Source organism: Rhipicephalus microplus, chromosome 4 (assembly GCF_043290135.1).
Source record: "Rhipicephalus microplus isolate Deutch F79 chromosome 4, USDA_Rmic, whole genome shotgun sequence".
Lineage (NCBI taxonomy): Eukaryota > Metazoa > Arthropoda > Arachnida > Ixodida > Ixodidae > Rhipicephalus > Rhipicephalus microplus.
This window is the reverse complement of record NC_134703.1, coordinates 165125330-165148590: the sequence shown is the minus strand read 5'-3', so window position 1 is coordinate 165148590 and position 23261 is coordinate 165125330. Positions and strand designations below refer to the sequence as shown.

The window sequence follows — 23261 nt, the reverse complement described above, 5'->3', positions numbered from 1 at the left end:
ATCTGCCTTCCAGTGATGCGTGGTAGGGCCATCTCAACATTTGTGATCTTCAGCAAAAAGAGTGGCTTCAGAAAAATCTTATTAAATTCCGTTTCCGCACTAGCCCTTTTTGTGGAAAGAACGTCTATACATTCTTTACGTGATCGCACACTTGAGCCAAGTCACAGTCAATTTTTTGAAGAAACTTGCAAAGTGGCAGTGTCAAAGAGAAGAGGTCACTACAGATCTGAAGCGAAACGACAAACTCACGCTTCGTAATGGCATTGAGCAGTTGAGAAGCTTTTGATGAAGTATCAGATGACGCGGCCTCTGCTTCTAAATATTCGTGGAATTGTACAATAGGCACGTACAGTTCAAGGAAACACTGAAGTGCATCGTGACTCTCTACCCACCTTGTTTGGCAAAAGGAGAGAACTGATTTTCTTTTTTCTTGTGTTAAATCTCCTACTTTGTCTCGCAGTTGGTTTGTCCTCTGTGGCGAAGCTCTCACAAACGTACAGGTTGAGGATACAGTTCCCAAACAGTTGCGGATACTGGGGAGTTTGCATGCGTGAAGCAGAGCAAGGTTCAACCAGTGGGCGCTACAATGCACGTACAACGCTTTGGGCGCTGTTTGACGAATGAAGGCTTGAACACCGTTAAGGTGGCCGCTCATTGATGCCGCGCCGTCATATCCTTGCCTGCAAAGTAGGTCAAAGCCATGACGTAAAGGAGGTCAAAGGCATGACCTCTAAGGCTGTTCAGGATTGTGCTCGCCAGCGCCTTGCCAGTGAGATCGTACACGGGAACGAAATCTACAAAATCTTCTTTAGGAATGGGAACTCCCGGCGTGTCGTGTCCAACGTACCTTACACATACGGAAATGTGGGCGGTGCGAGATATCATCAGTGGCTTCGTCAGCTAGAACTGAAAAACACGAACCTGAGTTGACGTTTTCCACTATCTTTCTTTGTAAGATTTTACCACAGAGGGTGATCAACTCATTTTGAATTTTTGGGCTCGTGTACAGCGCATTCGTCGGAGATGTTTCCATGTGAGCTCTCAAGGCGGCATCTCCACATTTTGCTCTCATTCTAAGCAGTGCGCGGAAATTTTCATCATTTTTGAATGGCAGCACTTCAGACATATTTATCGGACCAGAGTCATCTGTGCCGCGAAGCGGTACTTCTTGCCTGCCACAGAAAAGGATTGTTTTTATTATTGGCAGCAAGTTCTTGCGGTTTTCTTCCCTCTGCTTTTTAAGGCCGTGGTCAAGTTGTGTTAAGATGTCATGCTGTGAGCGGGACCGTACCGCTAAAAAGTTCTCCGATAGCGTTGTTGACATGGCATGATAACTGCTGGATGCGTGGCTCTTAAAGGCGTCCATGGCTTTCTTGTAATTGGTGAACTCCTTAGTTACAAAACAGCCCAAGCGCTGGTGATCCACTTTTCCTGCACACTCGCTTGCGAAGACTACTCAATGTTGGCATAACGCTCTTTGAAGCTTCTATGAATAAACAAGCCATGGGTATTGATCTACCCAGTGAGGTTGGAACTTCAAATTCCTTTTCCCTGTGGCTGGATAATCATAGTTAGCCGGAGGGGTCCACGGATTGAGCCGCAGCTTCTCCATCGTCTCTGAATCATTTACATTATTGCTTTTCGAGACAAACAGTCCCAAGTCGAAAATATTCGCACTCGTCGCACAGAGGGGAGGCGAACCAGAATGTGTAGGTGCCACGCCACTCACCTTCCTTGGGCATTGCCCAGTGGTAAAGGCGTCACTTTGCCCAGCGTTGACTGTAGAACAAAGATCAATTGGAGTTGCACTGTGGCCACCATCATTTCTCGGCGGCGCATGGGTGTCCTGCTTGTGTTCGTTCTCAGGTGATTCATATGAACCGGTGCATTCTCCTGAGTCGCTACAGATGTTCGGACGCGCTTGGCTTTCCACGAGTGCTGAGAAGGGCGAAGTTTTATCCTTCGAAGGAGGCGGTTCTTCTCTGGCAAATTTGCGCACGTCGTGTTGGTGTTGCCGTTGCTGTCGAACTGTTTACCTTCACAGAAGTAGACGCGCTTTTCGTAGGAACACAAAGCCGACACGTGCGGTCCGCACAGACGGATAACTTCTCCAGCGGCAATGCACAAGGAAAGCATCTCGAATCAATAAAGGAGCTGCTACGGTGTGAAAGACGAAAAAAAAAAAAAAAAAAGACTCGGAGGAATGCGAGGGCGAAGTGCAAAGCTGTACAAATAGGGCAGGTGCGCGTGCCGGGGAGGGAGCGCTGAGGTTTTCTGGTAAAAGAGTAGGTTTGAAGAAAGAAAGAACAGGGAAGCAATGCCAGGAAAGTTGCAGTGTAAGTTTGGCAGCTGGTGGTCGCTGTGAAGGCGTGTAAATATTTTAGTATCACCCGAAAAGTTAAAGCATCAAAAAATTTCGGGGGGCCCCCTCAAACCCCCCCCCAAGTTACGGGCCTGAATGTCAGTATCGAGCGTGACAGGAAGAAGTTACGAGAAATCAAACGCGTGGAAAGAGGGGTAATTCATGGCGCTAATCCGGCATAAGCTCACAAGATCAGAAGTTCGAAACCACACAGGGCCGTTATTTTTTTTTTTTTAATGAGGAAATTAGATTTTTGCACATCTAGAAGAAAAAGGAGAGGTGGGCAATGGCGTAGTGGTTAAAGCATTCGCCTCGCATGCAAAAGGTCTGTGGTTCGAATCCCGGTGCCGTGCAGTCCCCAACCGGATTAAAAAAAAAATCTGCGTGGTGATGGAACTGCATTAAGAGGCCTGGGGTGCAGCCTTACCGGCAACCACCGCCGGTAACGCACTCCCTCACCAGAGAAGGATTGGCCACCATGGTGCTGTATCTGGCCACTACCTCCCACATCAATTAACTCACGGCCCTCAGTCCCCAGCAGCTGCGAAGCAATAGACCACGGTGGCGGTCAGATCTGCAACGCAGCAGAGGGTGCTAAGAATCTCTGGACCCGGATAGGCCGCCATTAGAACCTGAGCTTGGCAACGTTTAACGCTAGAACCTTACCTAGGGAGGCAAGTTTAGCAGTACTATTCAAGGAGCTAGAGGGTGTTAAAAAGGATATAATAGGGCTCAGTGAGGTTAGGAGGACAGATGGGGCCTATACTGTGCTACCGAATGGGCACGTCTTTTGCTATTGGGGTTTGGCTGACAGAAGAGAATTGGGAGTGGGGTTCCTAATTCACAAAAACATAGCTGGCAACATAGAGGACTACTATAGTATTAATGAAAGGGTGGTAGGTATTGTAATTAAACTCAATAAAAGATACAAGATGAAGGTGGTACAGGCTTACGTGCCTACATCCAGCTATGATGACGCTTCAGTTGAAAGCTTCTATGAAGACGTGGAATTGGCAATGAGTAAGGTAAAAACACAGTATACTATACTGATGGGAGACTTTGATGCAAAGGTAGGAAAGAAGCAGGCTGGAAACCAGGCAGTAGGAGAGTATGGCATCGGTACTAGAAATGCCAGAGGAGAGCTACTAGTAGAATTCGCAGAATGCAATAATTTACGGATTTTGAATACCTTCTACCGAAAACGAGGAAGCCGTAAGTGGACATGGAGGAGCCCTAATGGCGAAAATAAGAACGAAATAGACTTTATATTGAGTGCACACTTAGGCATCGTGCAGGATGTGGAAGTGCTTGGCAAGGAACGATGCAGTAACCATGGAATGGTACGGTCTCGAATTCGCCTAGACTTGAAGAAGGAACGACAGAAACTGATACGCAAAAAGCCAATTAATGAGCTAGCACTGAGAGGGAAAGTACAGGAATTCAGAGTCTCGCTTCAGAATGGGTACTCAGCTCTTATTGAGAAAACCAACCTTAGCGTAGATACACTGAATGATAATCTAACGAGTATGAATGGTAATCTAACGAGTAGATAATCTAACGAGATAATCTAACGACCTTAATGCTATAAGAACTAGCAGTAACCCAGATGACACCCCACTAGTAATAATAGAAGTCATAAAAGCCTTGGAGAGCATGAAAAGAGACAATGCTGCTGGTGAGGATCAGGTAACATCAGATCTGCTGAAAGATGGAGGACAGATTGTGTTAGAAAAACTAGCCACACCTCGTGTTTCCAGTCAGGAAACACGGTGTTTCCTGACTGGAAGAGTAACAGGATCTTGGAAGAATGCTAAAATAATCTTAATACATAAGAAAGATGACAAGCACTTGAAGAATTAGAGGCCGATCAGCTTGCTCCCTGTAGTATACAAGCTACTTACAAATGTAATTTCTAACCGAGTAAAGAAAGCATTAGAATTCAATCAACCAAAGGAACAAGCAGGATTTCGAACAGGCTACTCAACAATAGACCACATTCGTACTATCAATCAGGTAATAGAGAAATGCTCAGAGTATAACCAACCACTATACATAGCCTTTATAGATTATGAGAAGGCATTTGAATCAGTAGAAATATTAGCAGAAATGCAGACACTGCTGAATCAGGGCATCGATAAAGCATATATAAACATCCTGAAAGAAATCTACAGGGGATCAATCGCTACCATAGTGCTTCATAAAGAAAGCAACAGAATACCAATCGAGCAGGGTGTAAGGCAGGGGGACACGATCTCCCCAATGCTATTTACCGCGTGCTTACAGGAGGTTTTCAGAAGCCTAGAATGGGAACAGTTAGGGAACAGTTAGTTAATGAAGAGTACCTTAGTAACCTGCGCTTGGCCGATGACATTGCATTGCTGAGTAACTCGGGGGACGAATTGCAACTCATGATTACGGAGTTAGACAAGGAGAGCTGAAAGGTGGGTCTTAAAATTAATCTGCAGAAAACGGAAGTAATGTATAACAACCTCGAAGGAGAGCAGCGCTTCGAGATACGCAATAGTCCACTTCAAGATGTAAAAGACTATGCCTACATAGGAAAGGTAATAACAGCGGAGCTGAACCACGAGATTGAAGTAACTAAAAAAATAAGAATGGGGTGAAGCACACTTGGCAAGCACTCTCAAATTATGACAGGTAGATTGCCACTATCCCTCAAGAGGAAAGTATGTAACAGCTGTATCTTGGGGGTACTTAGCTACGGAGCAGAAACCAGGAGACTTACAAAGAGGGTTCAACTTAAATTGAAGACTACGCAGCGATCAATGGAAAAAAAATGGTACGTGTAACCTTAAAAGACAAGAATAGAGTAGAGTAGATTACGGAACAAACAGGGGTCAAGGATATCATAGTTGAAATCAAGAAAAAGAAATGGGCATGGGGCGGACACGTAGCACGTAGGCAGGATAACCGGTGGTGATTAAGGGTAACTGAGTGAATTTCCATACAAGGCAAACGAACGAAGGGGAGACAAAAAGTAAGGTGGGCTGATGGAATGAAAAAGTTTGCGGGTATAATATGGCAATGGAAAGCACAAGACCATGGGTTGATTGGCGGATCATGGGAGATGCCTTTGACCTGCAGTGGGCGAAGTCACGCTGATGATGATGAGACCAAGAAGAATGACATCTGCTCATGCCTTGTTTTAGTTTTTAAAAAATTGTGCAGGTTAATTGAACCATGACAAGTATGATCATTTTTTTACACATGTGATACAGTACACTATTTCAATTCAATTAGAAATTATTGGACCTAATTATTATTATTCTAAAATGCACTATTTGCACAGACCTAGAGCACTTAAACTACACCACTTTAGATTGGATAAACTTTTATTGGGTCCTCCAAAATGCAGTGATTGATTTGATTGATATGTAGGGTTTAACGTCCCAAAACCACCAAATGATTATGAGAGACGCCGTAGTGGAGGGCTCCGGATATTTCAACCACCTGGGGTTCTTTAATGTGCACCCAAATCCGAGTACACAAGCCTACAACATTTCCACCTTCACCGGAAATGCAGCCGCCGCAGCCGGGATTCGATACCGCGGCCTGTGGGTGAGCAGCCGAGCTTAGCCACTAGACAAATGCGGCGGGGCTCCTCTGAAACACAGATCACTGTGTCGCGGGTCACTGCCATTAAGGGACTGAGATGCCGACCTCCTCAGCCACCTCGCGGGCTTGGTGGACAGCCCAGGGCGGATCTGCCAAGGATGAGCTGCAGATTGCCGCGTCCCATCTGGCAGAGGTGATGTCCCATAAATGACTCTCCTACAATTTCGACGTTTCACAAAATATCGTTTACACCCTTTTGCTGTTCTTGTTGATCTTCAATGCGAGGGCACTACCTCGGTTGTTCTATGACCCCGTAAATTACAATCAAACCTCGATATAATGAACCTGAATATAACAATATCGGGTATAACGAAGTAAATGAAAAATAGTCTTGCAATATATACAGTGTTAGGAATAAACCTATATAATGGTTTTTCGGATATAACGAACTTATTTTCATTTAAGATGCAACTTTGTTATAATGAGGTTAGAGTACTTTAGTACTGTGCACAAGGCTGCACAAAAACCAAACATTCCGAAACCAAACATGTGAAAATTGAACTTTGGCAGATTGAATAGATGATTGACTAGATGGCACCAATGCCCCTGACACCATGACAGCGAGAGCAAGTGATTTCAGCAAGGCAAGGTTCCAGTTAATAAAATAAAGGCCGAAGTTATACACCCCCCCCTCCACAACCAACAAAGAATGTTCAAGACACAAAGAACTGAAGAATCAATGCAATATGGTACATGTGGCTCTGCAGAACAGAGTTTGCAAGCTCAGCAACTTTCTCTGCAACACTTCACTCAGAAATAAGTAATGATACTGCATCAACTCAAAGAAAGAAAGGCTTGAGCATCCTGAAGTTTTTTTCACACTCTAGGTTTACGGTATGTTAGGCATCAACACAACAAATTCCTAAACTTTAAATGATACTCACCTTATCCTCGGCCTGATGTGAGCTGGGTAGGCATAATATCTGTACACAGTTGCGTATCCAGCGAAGGGATAGCACGTGACTCCATCCACAACCTTTTTCTCGTGTCTGTAATATGTTTGCAAACCAGACAAGAAACACTTCCAACAATCAGTTGTTAAAATTTACTAGTAGTACGAGACGTAATATTACTACGAACTACCAGTAACTATGAAGGAGAAGAAAAACCAAAGCTGCACACTGCCCACTCACAGGACAAAGTACTCCCACTTCTCGTCGTCCGAATCGATGTACGAAGCCGCATCGATGAACCACAGGATGAAGCTCTGCATGCGTGCATGATAATCCAGAAAGCCAGGAGTCATCACACTTGCCGAGTACAGCTCGAACGTGCGAGACAGGCCACCTTGTAAGAGAAAACGTGTGCCAGCCAAGTTACTACAGCCCGCCAATGGTACACAGCCCGTTTGTTCACATCTATTGAAATTGTGCACACTTACTCTTGTTCTACGCCAGATTGTTTATATTAACCATAGCCTAAACTGTCACAGACTGATGCATTAGTGCGATCGCCTGCTTTTAGAACTGTATCGCAATAACAATTTGTACTGATTGCAGTCACATCAGCCCGTCAACATAAGAGTATCGTCTCCCTCAGCAACCCATGTTCGTTATTGCAGTAATCTCCCTTTATTACACAGACGTTACAGCTGAGAAAAATTTTATGCCAGAAATCATAGGCACCCTAATGATTTCAATACTTAATGTGACTGTTCCTGTGGATTATGCTTTGGGCACAAGGTATATTCACCAAATTTGTATACTTTTGAGTGACAGCCCTGAAAATGCAATGGTCTTGGTCTGATCACCAAACCAGCATAGATTTTTTGATCAACTAAGCATCTTTCATTATGAGAAACCCGTGTTGCTTTGTGCTACAAATGGTGGCTGCGAATTCTCTCTTTTATAAAATCTTTTGCCGTATAGCAATTTCCCACAGAAGGGATCTGACGTACCCACTTTTGCATAACCGTAGACGACCACTGATGTTCAAATAAAAATTCTGGGTGACAGAACATGAGTAGAGATTGGCAGGATGGGCTCCGACAGACAACTGAATTTATTGAAATAAGTCAACCTTCCCTTTCTGACAATACACATGCGCACAAGCACTAACGTTAGGATGGCACACCGAGGTCAGGAGTTCGATGAGCATTCTCACGTTTCGATGAAGGCGAAATGGTAGCGGTTTGTGTACTGTGCGATGTTAGTGCACGTTAAAAAACACCACACGGTCATAATTTCCAGAGTCCTCCACTACAGCGTCCCTCATAATCAAATCGTGGTTTTGGGATGTGAAACTACTAGGCGTGTCCAAATATCAAATTTTTGAAGACAAATAGAATATAGAATAATGAAGAGACACGATTTTTTTTACCAGTTATCTTGTAGTACTTTACCATATACTTATGCTGAAACCAATACGTTTGCTAGCTATTCTAGTCTGTTATTGCACAACATCAATGCCACCATCTGTACTTGCCAGGAAGCATATAAATGTGCTAAATAGTGTGATGTCTTGGGTTCAGTTCACATGTTGAACAAACCTTTCTTTGAGTTTGAGGCCGCTGGTTTGATTCCATCCATGGCAGCTCCATTCCAAAGAGTAGAGATGTAACCATTAACACCCATGTACTTAAATCTATGCAATCTATGCACCCTAGGTGGTCAAAATTTATCGGTGTTTCCTCCCTTTCAGGTTTGGCACGTACGTACCAGTCGGAACTTTACCGTTTTCTTCTTAATTGTTGCCCCTGTTATCACCAGCCGGGCCACTAAGGCAAGCAGGAGTAGTTGGTGCATCATTCATCTACACAGCAATACTCGTTATCTGGCTATATTTCGTTCCCTTTCTCTAGAACTACACGCTCACCATTTTTCTATTAAGAGTGCTCTGTCACGCTGACAGTCGCACAATAATGAGCAAGGTGCACTGGGCAGGTAGTGCTAATGCAAGGAAAGCACGCGTGATAGACTGAATATTGTTGTGTGACAAAAAGATGACCCGAATATACTTTTTTAAATCGAGGCACAACTCCCCGCAGCCAGGGCACTATCTTGCCGCACTGGGACTGCCTTCGGTGCACTGGCTGCTGACGTTGACAAAACAGTGAGATAGCAGCAACAAAGTTCTGGAGGAATAACTGCAGGAGACGCTGCTGCGGGAGTATGATGAGCATACAATGAAGTCCAGAAGACGTTGGGAACGTAGAGTAACCACGCAGTAGCTGCCCCAACTTTTCGTCATCTTACATGCGCCGCCAAAAGCAACAGAGAAATATATGTGACGACGACATTGTAGCGTTATGAAAAGTGCATGGCTTTTTTTTGTTTCCCATTACACAGAAAAACACTTCAGCTCATTCACATGATTGCGTGCTACCATCAAATCATTTCGGAACTATGACAGGAACACTGTCGAAATTGTCGAACACTGTCGATGTCATGTTATGTTGGAAGTTAGCGCCTGTGCCGAGTGTCCTCGTCTTGTGTCCCCGTTTCTTTGCGCTATTTTCTGTCGTCACAATGACAGGAAACACATGCCAACGTTGCCGACAGCGGCACAGCTCACAGAAGACTTGTCAAGCTTTCGTCAATGCATGCGCGTACGTTTTCGTGGCGATCAATGAATGAACAGCGCCGTAGCTACACACAGCACATTAACAGCTGTGTCGTCAAGCTGAGTGTCCTTAGCTAGTTGCATGCAGTATCTTGCCTACTAAGCGTCAGTGCTGCTAGCTGTAACGTGCGCATGCATTTGCCCTTGCACAGTGACGTTTTTCTTCGTGATCGCTCGGCATTGGGCTGTGCAGAGATACGAGTGTTTGTCGGGACAATGCGGCAGTGGCAAGTTGCTTTCATTTCCAAGAGCAGTACACACTTCATTGAAGTGGTATGGCAAATAAGGGCGCAGCAGCGAACGACGTGCTCGGTATACTGCAGTACACTTACATGGGCAGTAACAGTGCTAGACTGCTAAAACACACTGCTGAGTGAGGTGTTCACGATTTGATTCTTTAAGATGCTTGTCATTCATATATTTGTCGCAATGACGTGCCAGCTTGTTCGCCGGCAGCCATTGTCACGCTCCTGTGCATTTCGTGCAGGCATCATAGCACTAATGCCGAAATTGCAGCAATCACTACATGGTCTCACATTGACGTGTTTATCGTAAAGGCGCGAAATTGGAAGTTTTTTAAAATAACATATACGACCGAATATTTGAAAAATTCATCTAGCTAAAAAAAATTCAAGCTCTTTTTGTGTAAATAAACAGTGTTCACTCATGCACATATATATATCTTGACCGACCCTCACGCAGACCCTTCCAATATGTGACGTGCTCTTTTTTTTTTTTGGTACACTCCGTGCTAAACAGTTGTTCGCTCAAAGCGTGCCTCGCAATTAGTAGAGAAACTAAAACGTACTGCCAAGTGTTGTTCGCTCTCTGAAGGTACAGTATAAAATGCTCCAGCAGGCACTGAAACAAGCATCTTCCTGTTTGGCTCACATAGAGCCAGCCGCAGCTCAACGAGACCTCATGAATATCCTCTTATGATGCATGCTACAAACTTTCGTTTGCGGGTTTTGTCGCAGCTGCCACTATTTCTAACCCTCATAAAGGAGCACACACAAAAAAACATGCATTATGCTGAACAAGAAACACTCATGCCAAATTTTCTGGCCACTGATTATTGTTACGAGTAACTTATTTATTAATCTATTTAGAACGCACAGATCTCGACGAACAAGATGCCGTCAGTCCAGCATCAAACGAAACTCATTTCGTCCTTCTCTTTCATGCAGCCGTGTTTAGCGGCTGTTATGTATCATTGATTGATTTGTGGGGTTTAACGTCCCAAAACCACTATATGATTATGAGACGCCGTAGTGGAGGGCTCCGGAAATTTTGACCACCTGGGGTTTTTTAACATGCACCCAAATCTGAGTACACGGGCCTACAACATTTCCGCCTCCATCGGAAATGCAGCCGCCGCAGCCGGGAATCGAACCCGCGACCTGCGGGTCAGCAGCCGAGTACCTTAGCCACTAGACCACCGCGGCGGGGCTGTTATGTATCATAACCCCCGGCAGTAGAAGCACCACCCCGGAGCTAAATCTACGCAGATGATGTCGAAGGGGGGTAATATGGCTTTAGCCGAGCCGGGTGAACGGTGTCGCTTGGAGCTGACGATGACTTTGTTGGATCGGTTGGAACAATCTCGTACGTGACGTCTGTCGCTTGGCGATTGATACGGAATGGTCCAGTGTAGGGCGACAACAGTTTTTCAGACAGTCCCACACGCCGAGTAGGTGACCAGAGGAGCACGAGAGAACCCGGGGAAAAGTGCATTTCCCTATGGTGAGAATTGTAAAGCTGTTGGTGCGCCTGCGAAGCCTGTAGACGATTACAGGCGACTTGGTGTGCGTGGTCGGCGCCGGCAATGGCTTCCCCGGCATATTCAGCGGCCGCAGGTAGCAAAGTGTCTAAGGGTAGAGTTGGGTCCCGGCCATATAAGAGATAGAAGGGCGAATAGCTGGCACTTTTGTGACGAGATGAATTGGAGGCGAACGTCACATACGGCAAATGAATGTCCCAATCCTGGTGGTCGTGTATTTTTGACGGCGTAGAGCCCAACGAGCGAGACGTCCCATGGGGTCCTTCAGGGAGGCTAGCCAGCAGAGCGCGTGATGATCCGTGACAACACGGAATGAGCGCCCGTACAGGTATGGGCGAAACTTGGCGACTGCCCACACAAGGGCGAGGCACTCGCGCTCCGTGATGGAATAGTTGCGCTCGGATGGAGATAGTAGTCGACTTGCGTAGGCTATAACACGGTCGTGTCCGCGTTGTTGCTCCAATAGCACAGCTCCTATGCCGTGTCCACTGGCGTCCGTGTGAACCTCGGTTGGGGCTAATGGATCAAAGTGAGCCAAGATTGGTGGCGTTGTAAGCAGTGTCGTAAGTTGCGAAAACGATGACGCTTGATCATGGCCCCAGGTAAACGAGGCGTCTTTCTTCAAGAGGTCTGTGAGTGGGCGTGCAATGGTCGCAAAGTCCTTAACAAAGCGTCTGAAATATGAGCACAACCCCACAAAACTGCGGACATCCTTCGTGGTCCTCAGAACGGGAAAGTTCGTGACTGCGCGAATTTTCTCTGGGTCTGGACGCACGCCTTGGGCATCCACAAGGTGACCGAGCACGAAAATTTGACGACGAGCGAAGTGGCACTTGGAGGCGTTAAGCTGAAGTCTGGCTCGACGAAAAATGCCAAAATAGCTGACAAATGATCGAGATGAGAGTCGAATGTGGGCGAAAAAACAACAACATCGTCAAGGTAACATAAGCAGGTGGACCATTTCAACCCTTGGAGCAATGAGTCCATCATTCTTTCAAATTTAATTGCCATAACTGACATTTAATTGCCATAACTGAGACATGGTTAAACGAAGACATTACGAATGACGAAGTATTTCCCAGTTCATACAGCGTAATCCGTAAAGATAGGACAACGAGAGGGGGTGGTGTGGCATTGCTGATTAAAGGTTCCATCAAGTATGAGCAGGTACCCCTTTTAGATGACCACGAAAGTGTTTGGTGCAAGATATTTCTTGACGAAATAGCTGTAATAATTGGCGTTATTTATAGACCCCCGGGAAGCTCGGTCGAATTCATTAAAAAAATAGATGATCACTTAACAGCCCTAACTAGTACCAAAAGCCGGATAATTATGGTTGGGGGTTTCAACTTGGCTGGAATAGATTGGGAGGCGCACATTCCTGGGCCCTTAGAGAAGCCTCACGCGGAATGCATATTGGAAACTATGGCAACACACAGTCTTATTCAGGTAGTTGACAGCCCCACGCGAATACAAGGACAGTGCCAGAGTTTGCTGGACCTCGTATTTTTGTCAGAGGAAACGTTTCATTACACAGTCGAAATTGAGAAAGGGATCTCTGACCTTAAGATTGTCGTGGCCACGGTTCAAATTGAGAATAAGGGCGTAGTAAAGAATCCGATTGTGAAGGTTTACAATTTCAAACGCGCTGATGACACATCCATTTTTGATCTACTGGAAACTGCTCTTGATAAGATGCCCAGAGGAAATAAAGTTCATGAACTTTGGGAATACTTTACACTTACTGTGAGTGAATGCTTATCTCGTTTTGTGCCGAAAAGAAAGAAATGCTTACAAAAAACAAACCCGTGGGTTAATCGACATATAATTCATTTGAAACGACGACTGCGCCGGGCACGACAAAAAAGATCGAGAAACCCCGTTGCCATCGCTACGCTTAGTACCGACGTGCGGAAGGAGTTAAAAACTGCTAAAAAGCAATTTGTTTCAACAACGTTGGCTGATTATTTGAAAAATTCACCTCAGACATTCTGGAGATACTTGGTTGGGTCAAAGCAGGCTACAACCAGTGTACTTTTAAATGGAAACATTTGCAGTGATCCAGTTTCAGTTGCTGAAACTTTTAACAATTTCTTTAACAGTACATATACTAGCCCGACGGACATGGCCTCGATAAGTCAAGAACATGGTAGCCATTGTGAAGATGACATTGTTATCTCTAAGGAAGGTATAATTGAATTGCTTTTAAAATTAGATGTCAAGAAGTCTTCAGGGCCTGATAAAATACCGAACGAGTTTTTAAAGCGCTATTGCGAATGGGTTGCATTATTTTTAGTCAAAATTTTTGCCTCCTCATTGGAAACTGGTGTTGTACCGAGTGATTGGCTGCTAGCAAGGGTTGTGCCTGTGCCCAAAGTTGGAGACAAGCTGATGGTTGAAAACTATCGCCCCATTTCCAGTACATGTACAGTGTGTAAACTTTTAGAGCATATAATTGGTAAACATCTTGTTGCGTACTTTGAAAATAACAACCTCTTTTACAACAAACAACATGGTTTTCGCCGACGCCTTTCAACTGTGACACAGTTATTTGAAACCGTTCATCACTTTGCTGCAGCTATGAATTCGAAAGAACAAATAGATGTTATTTCATTAGATTTATCAAAGGCTTTCGACAGGGTATGTCATGCGAAACGTCTAAATAAATTACATGGTTACGGTGTTAATTTACAAATAATTAGGTGGATTCAAGCCTACCTGACGAATCGTCAACATTTTGTGGAAATAGCCGGTGAACATTCATCTTTTTTGCCCATTCCTTCTGGTGTGCCGCAAGGGTCGGTTTTAGGCCCAATTTTGTTACTGCTGTACATTAATGACTTTGCAAGTGGTGTACATCCCAACATTGAAGTGCGATCGTTTGCCGACGATTGTCTTTTGTTTACACGCGTCAAGACTGTCTCTGACCAAACTTGTTTAAATGATGCCTTAAACATTATTCACAATTGGTGTGCAAAATGGGATATGGAAATCAACCCTAAGAAGTCTGCCTGCATGACAGTCTCAAACAAGAAAACGCCTTTAATGTTTGACTACCGTATATACTCGTGTAAGGGCCGCACTTTTTTTTCGAAAATTTTGCTAGGTGCGGCCCTTACACGAATCAGGCCGATTTAGTACAGGCAGTACAGGCCAAAGGTCTGTACTGTTTATGCAACAGTAGCAGAGTGCAAGAGTCACAAATGACATGCCAGAAATGTTTTTATTCGGATTCCATTTCGCTGTCCTCGTTCTCGGAGGAGCTCGCCTCGGCGTCCGCGTCTTCCCAGAGACGGTCATCTTCGGTGCCGTTCATGGAGTTCGAAATTCCCGTTACCTTGAAGCTTTTAGCAACTACTTCTACTGACATGGCACGCCACGCATTCAAAATCCATTCACACACCTGTTGGAGCGACGCCCGCTTCAGCCGTCCTGTAGGGGTCTTCTCGTGGACGCCTCCAGCCATCCATTCAGAGTAACATCGGCGAAATTCCACTTTGAATGGTCTGTTGACGCATACGTCGAGCGGCTGCAGCACACTCGTCAGGCCACCGGGAATGACGGCCAAGTCCGTACGAGTTGCGGCAACTCGGTTCTTGACGCGGTCGGTCAAGTGGCCCCTAAAGCTGTCCAAAACAAGGAGGGCTTTCCGTTGTAACAGCCCTCCAGGTCTGTTTGCCCAGACGGTCTTAATCCAGTCAACGACCAGTTCCTCGGACATCCAGCCCTTCTCTTGCGCACGTACGACGATTCCCTGAGGGAACTTCTCTTTTGGGAGAGTCTTCCTTTTAAATACGACGTACGGCGGAAGCCTCCTGCCGTCTGCCGTGATGCACAACATCACAGTGCACCTTTGGCGTTCTGCACCAGTCGTGCGCACAGACACACTTTTCGCACCTTTTAAATCCACTGTGGTGCTTTCCGGTGCATCGAACCACACAGGTGTCTGGTCCGCATTCCCAATTTGGGACAGGTCGTATTCATGCTCCCTCCTGAGAGCATTCACGAAGCGATGAAACTTAATGACGTGGTCTTCGTACTCGCGCGGCAGTTTTTGGCAAATCGTCGTTCGGCGCCGAATAGAAAGCTGGTTACGGTTCATAAACCGCGTAGCCCAGCCCCGACTTGCCTTGAATTGTGCCGGGGGTATTTCCATGTGGCGAGCGATGCTGAGGGCTTTGACGCGTATCATGTCAGTCGATACGGCGTAGCCGTCCCTTCGTGTGTCGACGACGTAGTTGACGAGCTCGCTTTCGAGTTGCGGGTACTTGCACTTTTTCCCGCGAAACGCCTTTCGGCTCCTGTTAGTAGCGGCGAGGGCATCTTTCTGATTCATCCAGTAACGCACGCGCTTCTCATCGACGTCGTACTTTCGTCCAGCTTCCCGCTTCCCGTGCTCCTCGGCATAGTCAATCACTTGCAGCTTAAATGCTGCAGTGAATGATCTCAGATGCCGGCCCATCGTCCGTCACGTGCGCTGGCTTCTGCAGGGTTCACTACAACCAACAAAGTGACACCGACGACACCGATCTGAAGTCGCGCTGCCAACGTATCGACACGATGCTAGGAACGATGCCAACAAAGAGGCCGCACAAGGCAAATATGGCGGCGCGCTGTCAACAGCGTGGTCGGCGCGTCGGCGGAAGTAGAATAAAAGCGGAAAAGCGTGCAGCGCCATCTGGCTGTAAATGAACTAACTACACTTTTCTGGCGGGACATTTTGAACTTTTGTTTTTTTTTTTTTCGAAATATCCGCTTTCAAAGTTGGGGTGCGGCCCTTACACGAGGGCGGCCCTTACACGAGTATATACGGTATACAGTGAATACTAACCAAATCAAAAGATCCACCCAAATTAAATATCTTGGTATGACAATTACAGATCCACTAAATTGGAATGCACATATTGACAATATCTGCGGATCAGTGCAGCGGAAACTTGGACTATTGAGACGTAAATTAAGAGGTGCTCCTCCTGAGGTTAAACTTCAGGCGTACAAAACTATTGTTCGGCCTACCTTAGAATACGCTAGTATGATCTGGGACCCGCATCACCAATATCAAATAGATAAACTGGAGCATGTTCAGAGGCTAGCAGCGCGATTTATTTTTTCCGTTTATGAGAGGAGGCAGTCAATAACAACCCTGCTCACTGAGGTTAAACTTCCTCAACTTGCCATTCGCCGAAAAATCACTCGACTAAAGTTTTTATATCAGCTTTACAACAATAAGCTCAATTTAAACCCTTCTCTCTATTTGCGTCCCCCAGGAAGAGTCTCATCAAGAACCAATCACCCACACGTAATTATGCCCTACACACCAAGAATTGACACATTTAAAAACACTTTTCTTGTCAGAACGATTGTCGACTGGAACTGTCTTGCCGCCGATTTCTTTGAGAATGTAGACACAGTTGAATCTTTTGTTGGTAAATTAGAATTGTCATTGTATGATGTAGTTCCCACTCTGTAACAGCCCGACAGGGCTTACAGTATTGTGAATAAATAAATAAATAAATGTGGCTGGCGCATTGCACAGACCAAAGGGCATCACCTTAAACTGATAAAGGCCATCAGGAGTGATGAATGCGGTCTTCTCACGGTTCATCTCGTCGACGGCTATCTGCCAGTAGCCTGACCGAAGGTCAATAGTTGAAAATTAAGTAGCACCGTACAGGCAGTCGAGGGCGTCGTCGATGCGGGGTAAAGTGTCTTTTTCTTTGTAATTTTATTGAGGTGACGGTAATCAACACAAAAGCACTATGTTCCATCCTTCTTTTTAACAAGGACGACTGGAGAAGCCCAGGGGCCGCATGAAGGCTCGATAATGTTTTTCGCGAGCATTTTGCCGACTTCTTGTTGTAATATTGCACGCTCCCACGCAGAGAGACAGTAAGGGCGTCGGTGAATGGGAATTGCATGGCCAGTATTTATGCGATGAGTGACAATGGTCGTTTGGCTTAAAGAGTTGCTGGCAAAGTCGAAAATGCTACGATAGCTCTCAAGAACGTGGCAAAGCGCTGCAGCTTGCTCAGACATAAGGTCCGATGACACCATTCCCTCGATGTCGGTGCCCCAAGAACGTGATGGAGTGGAACCACTGACTGAGCTGTAGCAATCGTCAACTCTGAAGGGCTCGACGTGGTCATCTTAGAGAGCGGTAATTTTGGCCAGGGAGATACCCTGTGGTAGAACTTGGGGGGTGAGTGAGAAGTTCACCAGTGGAAGGAAGGTGCGGTTTCTCGTAATCGTCAGAATCATATGCGGCACAGCAACCCCATGTGTAAGCATCATGGCAGGAATCGGGGCTACCATGTAATCACCATCAGGTACTGGCGGCGTGGAGGCAGTCGACATGTGTGACAGAGTTAGGCGGGAGGCACGTGAGATCAATGCAGCAGAGGCTGGCTTGCGGTGGGCTGGTCGGGCCGGAAAAGAGAGGTAAACTGAGATGGCGAAAGCCAGCTGAACAATCTATGAGGGCAGAGTGCGTGGCTAGAAAATCCATACCAAGAATGAGTTCATGAGGGCAATGTTCGATGACTGCAAAAAGAACGACAGTGCTTCTCTCCCCAATAGACACCTGCGCAGAGCACACGCCAAGAATTGCGGCAGTTCCTCCATTGGCTACTTGTACAGCTCGGTTGAGGGAGGGCGTGACAACTTATTTAAGTCGGCGGCGAAGGCTAGAACTCATAATGGACACATGCGCGCCAGTATCTATCAATGCACTGACACGAACATAGTCGACAGTAACGTCCAACAGTAACGTCCAAAAGGTTCCGGTTCGTCAAAACGTTAATCGAGGATTTCTTACGAAGGTCGTCAACGCAGCTCCACCTCCAGAAGCTGCACGGCCTAGTTTTCCGGTGGGAGTTGCTGCAAATAGGTCGACGAGGCAGCACGGCGTTGTGGGGGCGACCGGGACTGATGACGAGCAGGGGACGGTGACTGGTCATAGCGAGGTCTGCTCAGAGGTGCTACAGGAGCAGAAAATGTGGTTGGCGTTGATGGAGAAAGTGATGGGGATGACTGGCGGACAGAAGTGGCGTGATACTGAGGTGCATAATGGGACTGTGGAGCCCAGCGGCTGCGGCAGTGACGTGCGATATCATCAACGCGTCGACAGTTGAAACATGGGCCTGTCATCAAGGGTACGCCATTCGGACGGATTGCGTTATATGCGAGAAGCAGAAGGGGGACGATAAGAAGGCTCAGTTGAGTATACGGCAGGAACAGGATGTAGGCCGACATTCGATAGCTCTTGACGAACGACGGCTTGTATCAAAGAGATCGTGGTCGGGGAAAGCGCAGGCGCCGGTAATGGCGTGGCTATCGGTTGTGCTGCCTCGACCTCTCGACGAATGATGCGTGTGAGGTTGTCACATTGAGGGGCCCGGTGGAAGGCGTCGTCACACGAAGAAGTGGCCGCTGTGTTCGGAATGCGCATGATGCTTTGGGCTACGCAGCGGACTTTAGCTTGTTCGAGACGTCAGCATTCTTTAAGGATGATGTCGATGCTTGTGACGTTAAAAACCAGCAGGTTGAAAGCATCGTCGGCAATGCTTTTCAAGACGTGGTTAACCTTTTCGTCTTCCGACATGCACTGGTCGGCCTTGGAACAAAGGGCCAAGACGTCAAGAATGTAGGATTCGGTAGAAGACTGGGCCCGTGTGGCAAGAGTCTTCTTCGCAGCGAGTTGACGACCAGATAAATCGTCAAAAGAGGTCGCGTATCTTTTCTTTGAAGAGATCCCAGCTCGTTATGTCAGCTTCGTGGCTTTCAAACCATGTTCGGGGAGTGCCGTCCAGGTAGGAAAGCACGTTGGCGAGCATGAGCGTGGGATCCCAGCGGTGAGTAGCACTGATGCGCTCATACCGGTTCAGCCAAGTGTCAAGATCAATCGTACCATCACCGGAGAAAGTGCCGTGATCCCTGAGGTGCGGAAGTGTGATGTAGGTGGTGGCTTGGACTGATGAGGGCAACGTAGAGGAAGTACCAGCAGTCGAAGCAGTCGAAAGGTCGCCGATAGTGCGATCGCTGCGCGTCTCTATCGAAGTACGGGGATCGTCCACCTCCACCAATAATGTTACAAGTAACTTATTTAATAATCTATTTATAACGCACAGATCTCGACAAACAAGATGGCGCCAGTCCAGCATCAAACGAAACTCACTTCGTCCTTCTCTTTCATGCAGCCGTGTTTAGCGGCTGTTATGTATCAATATCATGCGAAAGTTTGTGAACATAGGGCAAAGCCAAAAATCCTCGCCTTTTTACTCCCACTTTATTGTCATCACCAGAAACTGCACTACGCCTACAAATGGTCTGCAACAGTCTATAGTAAAGTCTCCAGAAAACTTGCTTCTTGGAGTCTAGCCACCTGGGAGGTGAAAGTGTGACGAACTGTGCGGTGGCATGATAGATAAAACACTTGAAATGCCACAAGACAATGTTGCAATGAGGGGAGAATCCTAAGGTAACACCAGGGATGGACGAATATTTGGCCACTTCCGATACTAACAAATATTAGAGTATTCGAATTCACTTTGATGCAAATGTAGATTACTGTACCTACACACGTAATTTTTGCACCCCCCACATTGCCCAACAAATATACGATTTCTTTTCTTAACGAGTGATTACCGCAACTCCCACAAATTGCAGCCAAAATGCCGTCCACTACTTCCAACCACTGATGACGATAATGCACAAGAGCCTAGCGCCATCCCTTACACATTGTGTATACTACCAACTCCAGGAGCCCCAAGAAAATCCAAGTCAAGCCAAAGTTGCAAGTGTGCGTTGCAGTTGTAGTGTGTGTACGATGTGTTCATTCTGTAGTTACATTATAGAGCGATATGAAAGCTACACGGCTGCTTTCGAGTTGAAAGTGATTGATCATGCACTAAACAACAGCAACAGGGTCGCTGGTAGGCACTTTGGATGTGACGATTTTTGTGTTCGCCACAGGCGACGGCAGCACGGGTAACTTAAGGCTGTTAAGACGCGCTGGGCCTTCTGTGTGCCTAAGACTGGGATGGAAGGTAAAACCTCATTTAGTCAGAAGGTGACTGCAGACAATTCCATGATAGATGGCCATCCCTCCAAGGTTGACGTTGTACACAAACCTTTTGTGGGCTCCCATTGAGTGACGAATGCTAACGCTACGCCCAGAAGCTTTGCATACAATATTTAAAAAAACTCTACTATTTGCTTGCAGCTTTTGTGCCTCAAATCTTGCCTTGTGTTGAACCTGTGGTTTTAATGTTAAGGTAGGTACTTCTCAAAGCTTGTAGTTAGTTCTTATCATGAGAATCCCAATTTGTGGCCACTTTTTCTCTCCCCACCCCCCGCTCCATACCGGAGATTATTCAAGCGAATATGGTACTCGAAACGAACAAAAACAGTGAAACCTCATTAGTTCGAACTCAGTTATCTCGAAATCACGATAAATTCAAGGTATTTAAGCTGTTCCATATTTTGCAATACAAGTTTGAGCGGATAATTTGAAGCAACAGTCAGCACGATTCCGGTTATTTCGAAAACTTTGGGTACAGTCTACCCATTCCCGATCACAATTTCGCCACAAAACCGCGGGAACGACAGCCCTTGAGAACCACTAAGCCATACTACTCTAGCCATACTATTGAGTAGCAGCTGAAGTACTCCAGCCTCAGTACTTCTAGCATGAAAAACAAAATTGTAGGGAAAAAAAAAGCTTTCGTGTTCAATTGAAATGTGCGCCTGCGGTAAACAAAATGTGCTTCACTGCGACACAGCGGCGACGCACAGGCAGCATATCGCATGCTTCTCGCAACATTAGCATGTCATGATTTACTCATTCTTTCTGGCAATATAAAGAAATTAATGAAGGACAGTCTGGCGGAATCCGCGATGTATGCAAACCTCCGAGTGCTGGTTTCTCCAGCAATTGGCGCACTTGCACTGCTGGCATCATTCTTGCCCTCAACGTCTACATTGGAAACTCGTTTCGAAAGTTTCAATGATCGCGTTTTCCAAGCAAAACATCGCGAATTTCGTCACACTGTCTATTATCAAATTCTTTATTTTACTAGAAAGAATGGGCGAATCGTCACATCAAGACGTGTTGACGCAGCGAAAAGCAGCTGACGTGCTGCCCGCATGTCACTACTGTGTTGCAGTGAAGTCTTATTTTACGAAGGTGCGCATTTCAGTTGATAATTTTTTTTTCTCCTGACAGCAGCAGGGAGGCCCAGTGTTCCCCCTTGTTTGCGGCAAAACTGTGACCTTGTATTGCTGGAAAACATGACCCCTGAAGCTGCAAACTAGCCAGCACAGCAAACGACCAGTCTTGATTATACTTTGAATACTTTTAAGTTCGTTGCATCCAACTTTTTGCATGTTCTGTTAATTTGAAAACCCACTTATTTGAAGATTTATCATGGTCCCAGTAACTTCTAATTAACGAGATTCTACTGTACATGTATATTTGAGTGCATATAATCCTCCTGTAAAGGTAGTTTCACTGCAGCATGCAGGAGATACATCATGAAACCACCCATTCAAGCAAAATCCACACCGCCATGAAGTTGTACTTTAAGGTTAAATGTACATATTACCTTCACCTCAATTACCTATTTTTTTAATTGTAAAAGCATGTTATACAGGCTTATGTGCACTAAAAATAGCAACTTTTCAAACTTAACACATTGCACCAGTTATAACGTGGACCCTCGAGCCGTGCAGATCTTGCTACTATTCAACGTTGCTTACAATCATAGCTCGACATACTCACTCATGAGTACACTCACTCACACTCATTCATACTCATTTGAACGTGGTGAGTGTGAGTATGAGTGAGTACTGATGAGTATGAGTAGGAGTGAGAATGGGAGGAGAATGGACTTTCATTGTGAGTATGAACGTGAGTGGGTGCTCATGAGTGTCAGCAGGAGTGAGTATGAACGTGAATGAGTATTTTGAGTATGAATAGGAGTGAGTATGAACGTGAGTGACTACTCTGAGTGTGAGTATAAGTGAGTATGAATGTGAGTGAGTACTCTGAGCGTGAGTAGAATTGAGTATGAACGTGAGTGAGTATTCATCAGTGTGAGTAGGAATGAGTGAGAGCTTGTGAGTGTGAGTAGGAGTGAGTATGAACATGAGTGAGTACTCTGAGTGTGAGAAGGAGAGAGTATGAACGTGAGTGAGTAGGAGTTTGAACATGAGTGAGTACTGATGAGTGTGAGTATTCATAAGTGTGATTAGGAGTGAGTGAGAGCTCATGAATGTGAGTAGGAGTACTAAGTACGAACGTGGGTGAGTACTCATGAGTGTGAGTAGACTTGACTGCAAAGGTGAGCGAGTTGCTGTGAGTGTGAGTTACTACGAGTGTGATAAATATTTGTAACCATCGCAACAACGTACTCAATACGCTGAAAATAACGGGCACTCTGGCATGCAAGCTTACTGTACATAAAAGCCTTCAGTTAGTTTGCAAACTGGGGGAGCCATCCTACATCAAATGGGGGGAGAAGGGGGGGGGGGGGGGTGAGGTGACTGCGCAAAACTCGAGTTGAGGGTAGCCGCCCATTTTATTGTAATTTGAATTTTCTAGGCTGAATAACTTTGAACTGCCTGTCCCTATAGCTACCGTTCTTGGTGCACTTACCTCTTGCGCCTTCAGTCTACGCAACCCGCTGATAATACATGTAAAACAACAAGGTCTTGAGAAGCCCTTTAACAAAAATCGCTGCGCGAGCCGGTTCAGAAAAAAGAAATGCACTGCGCAAGCGACAAAAAAAAAAAAAAAAAAAAAAGCTGAAATGGCCCGCGAGAGAAAGCACATTGTGTACGCGACGTACATTGTGCGCAGCGATTTTGCAGTTTCTACCTCTGCGTTGTCCCTCAAGTGAAGGTTGCCTTGAACAAAAACCTTAA

At 45.9% G+C, this 23261-nt stretch overlaps 1 protein-coding gene across 6 annotated transcripts in view; it reads right to left on the bottom strand.

Moving 5' to 3' along the window:
• The window catches only part of Hat1 (histone acetyltransferase 1), a 54823-nt gene that overhangs the window by 22274 nt on the left and 9288 nt on the right, over nt 1-23261 (bottom strand). For all 6 annotated transcript variants that reach the window (XM_075891736.1, XM_075891738.1, XM_075891737.1 and 3 more), the window contains exons 6-7: nt 7132-7285; nt 6883-6987 (exon numbers count right to left, since the gene is read on the bottom strand). In XM_075891736.1, the coding sequence (XP_075747851.1) occupies nt 6883-6987; nt 7132-7285 (259 nt within the window). The remainder of the gene's footprint in view (nt 1-6882; nt 6988-7131; nt 7286-23261) is intronic.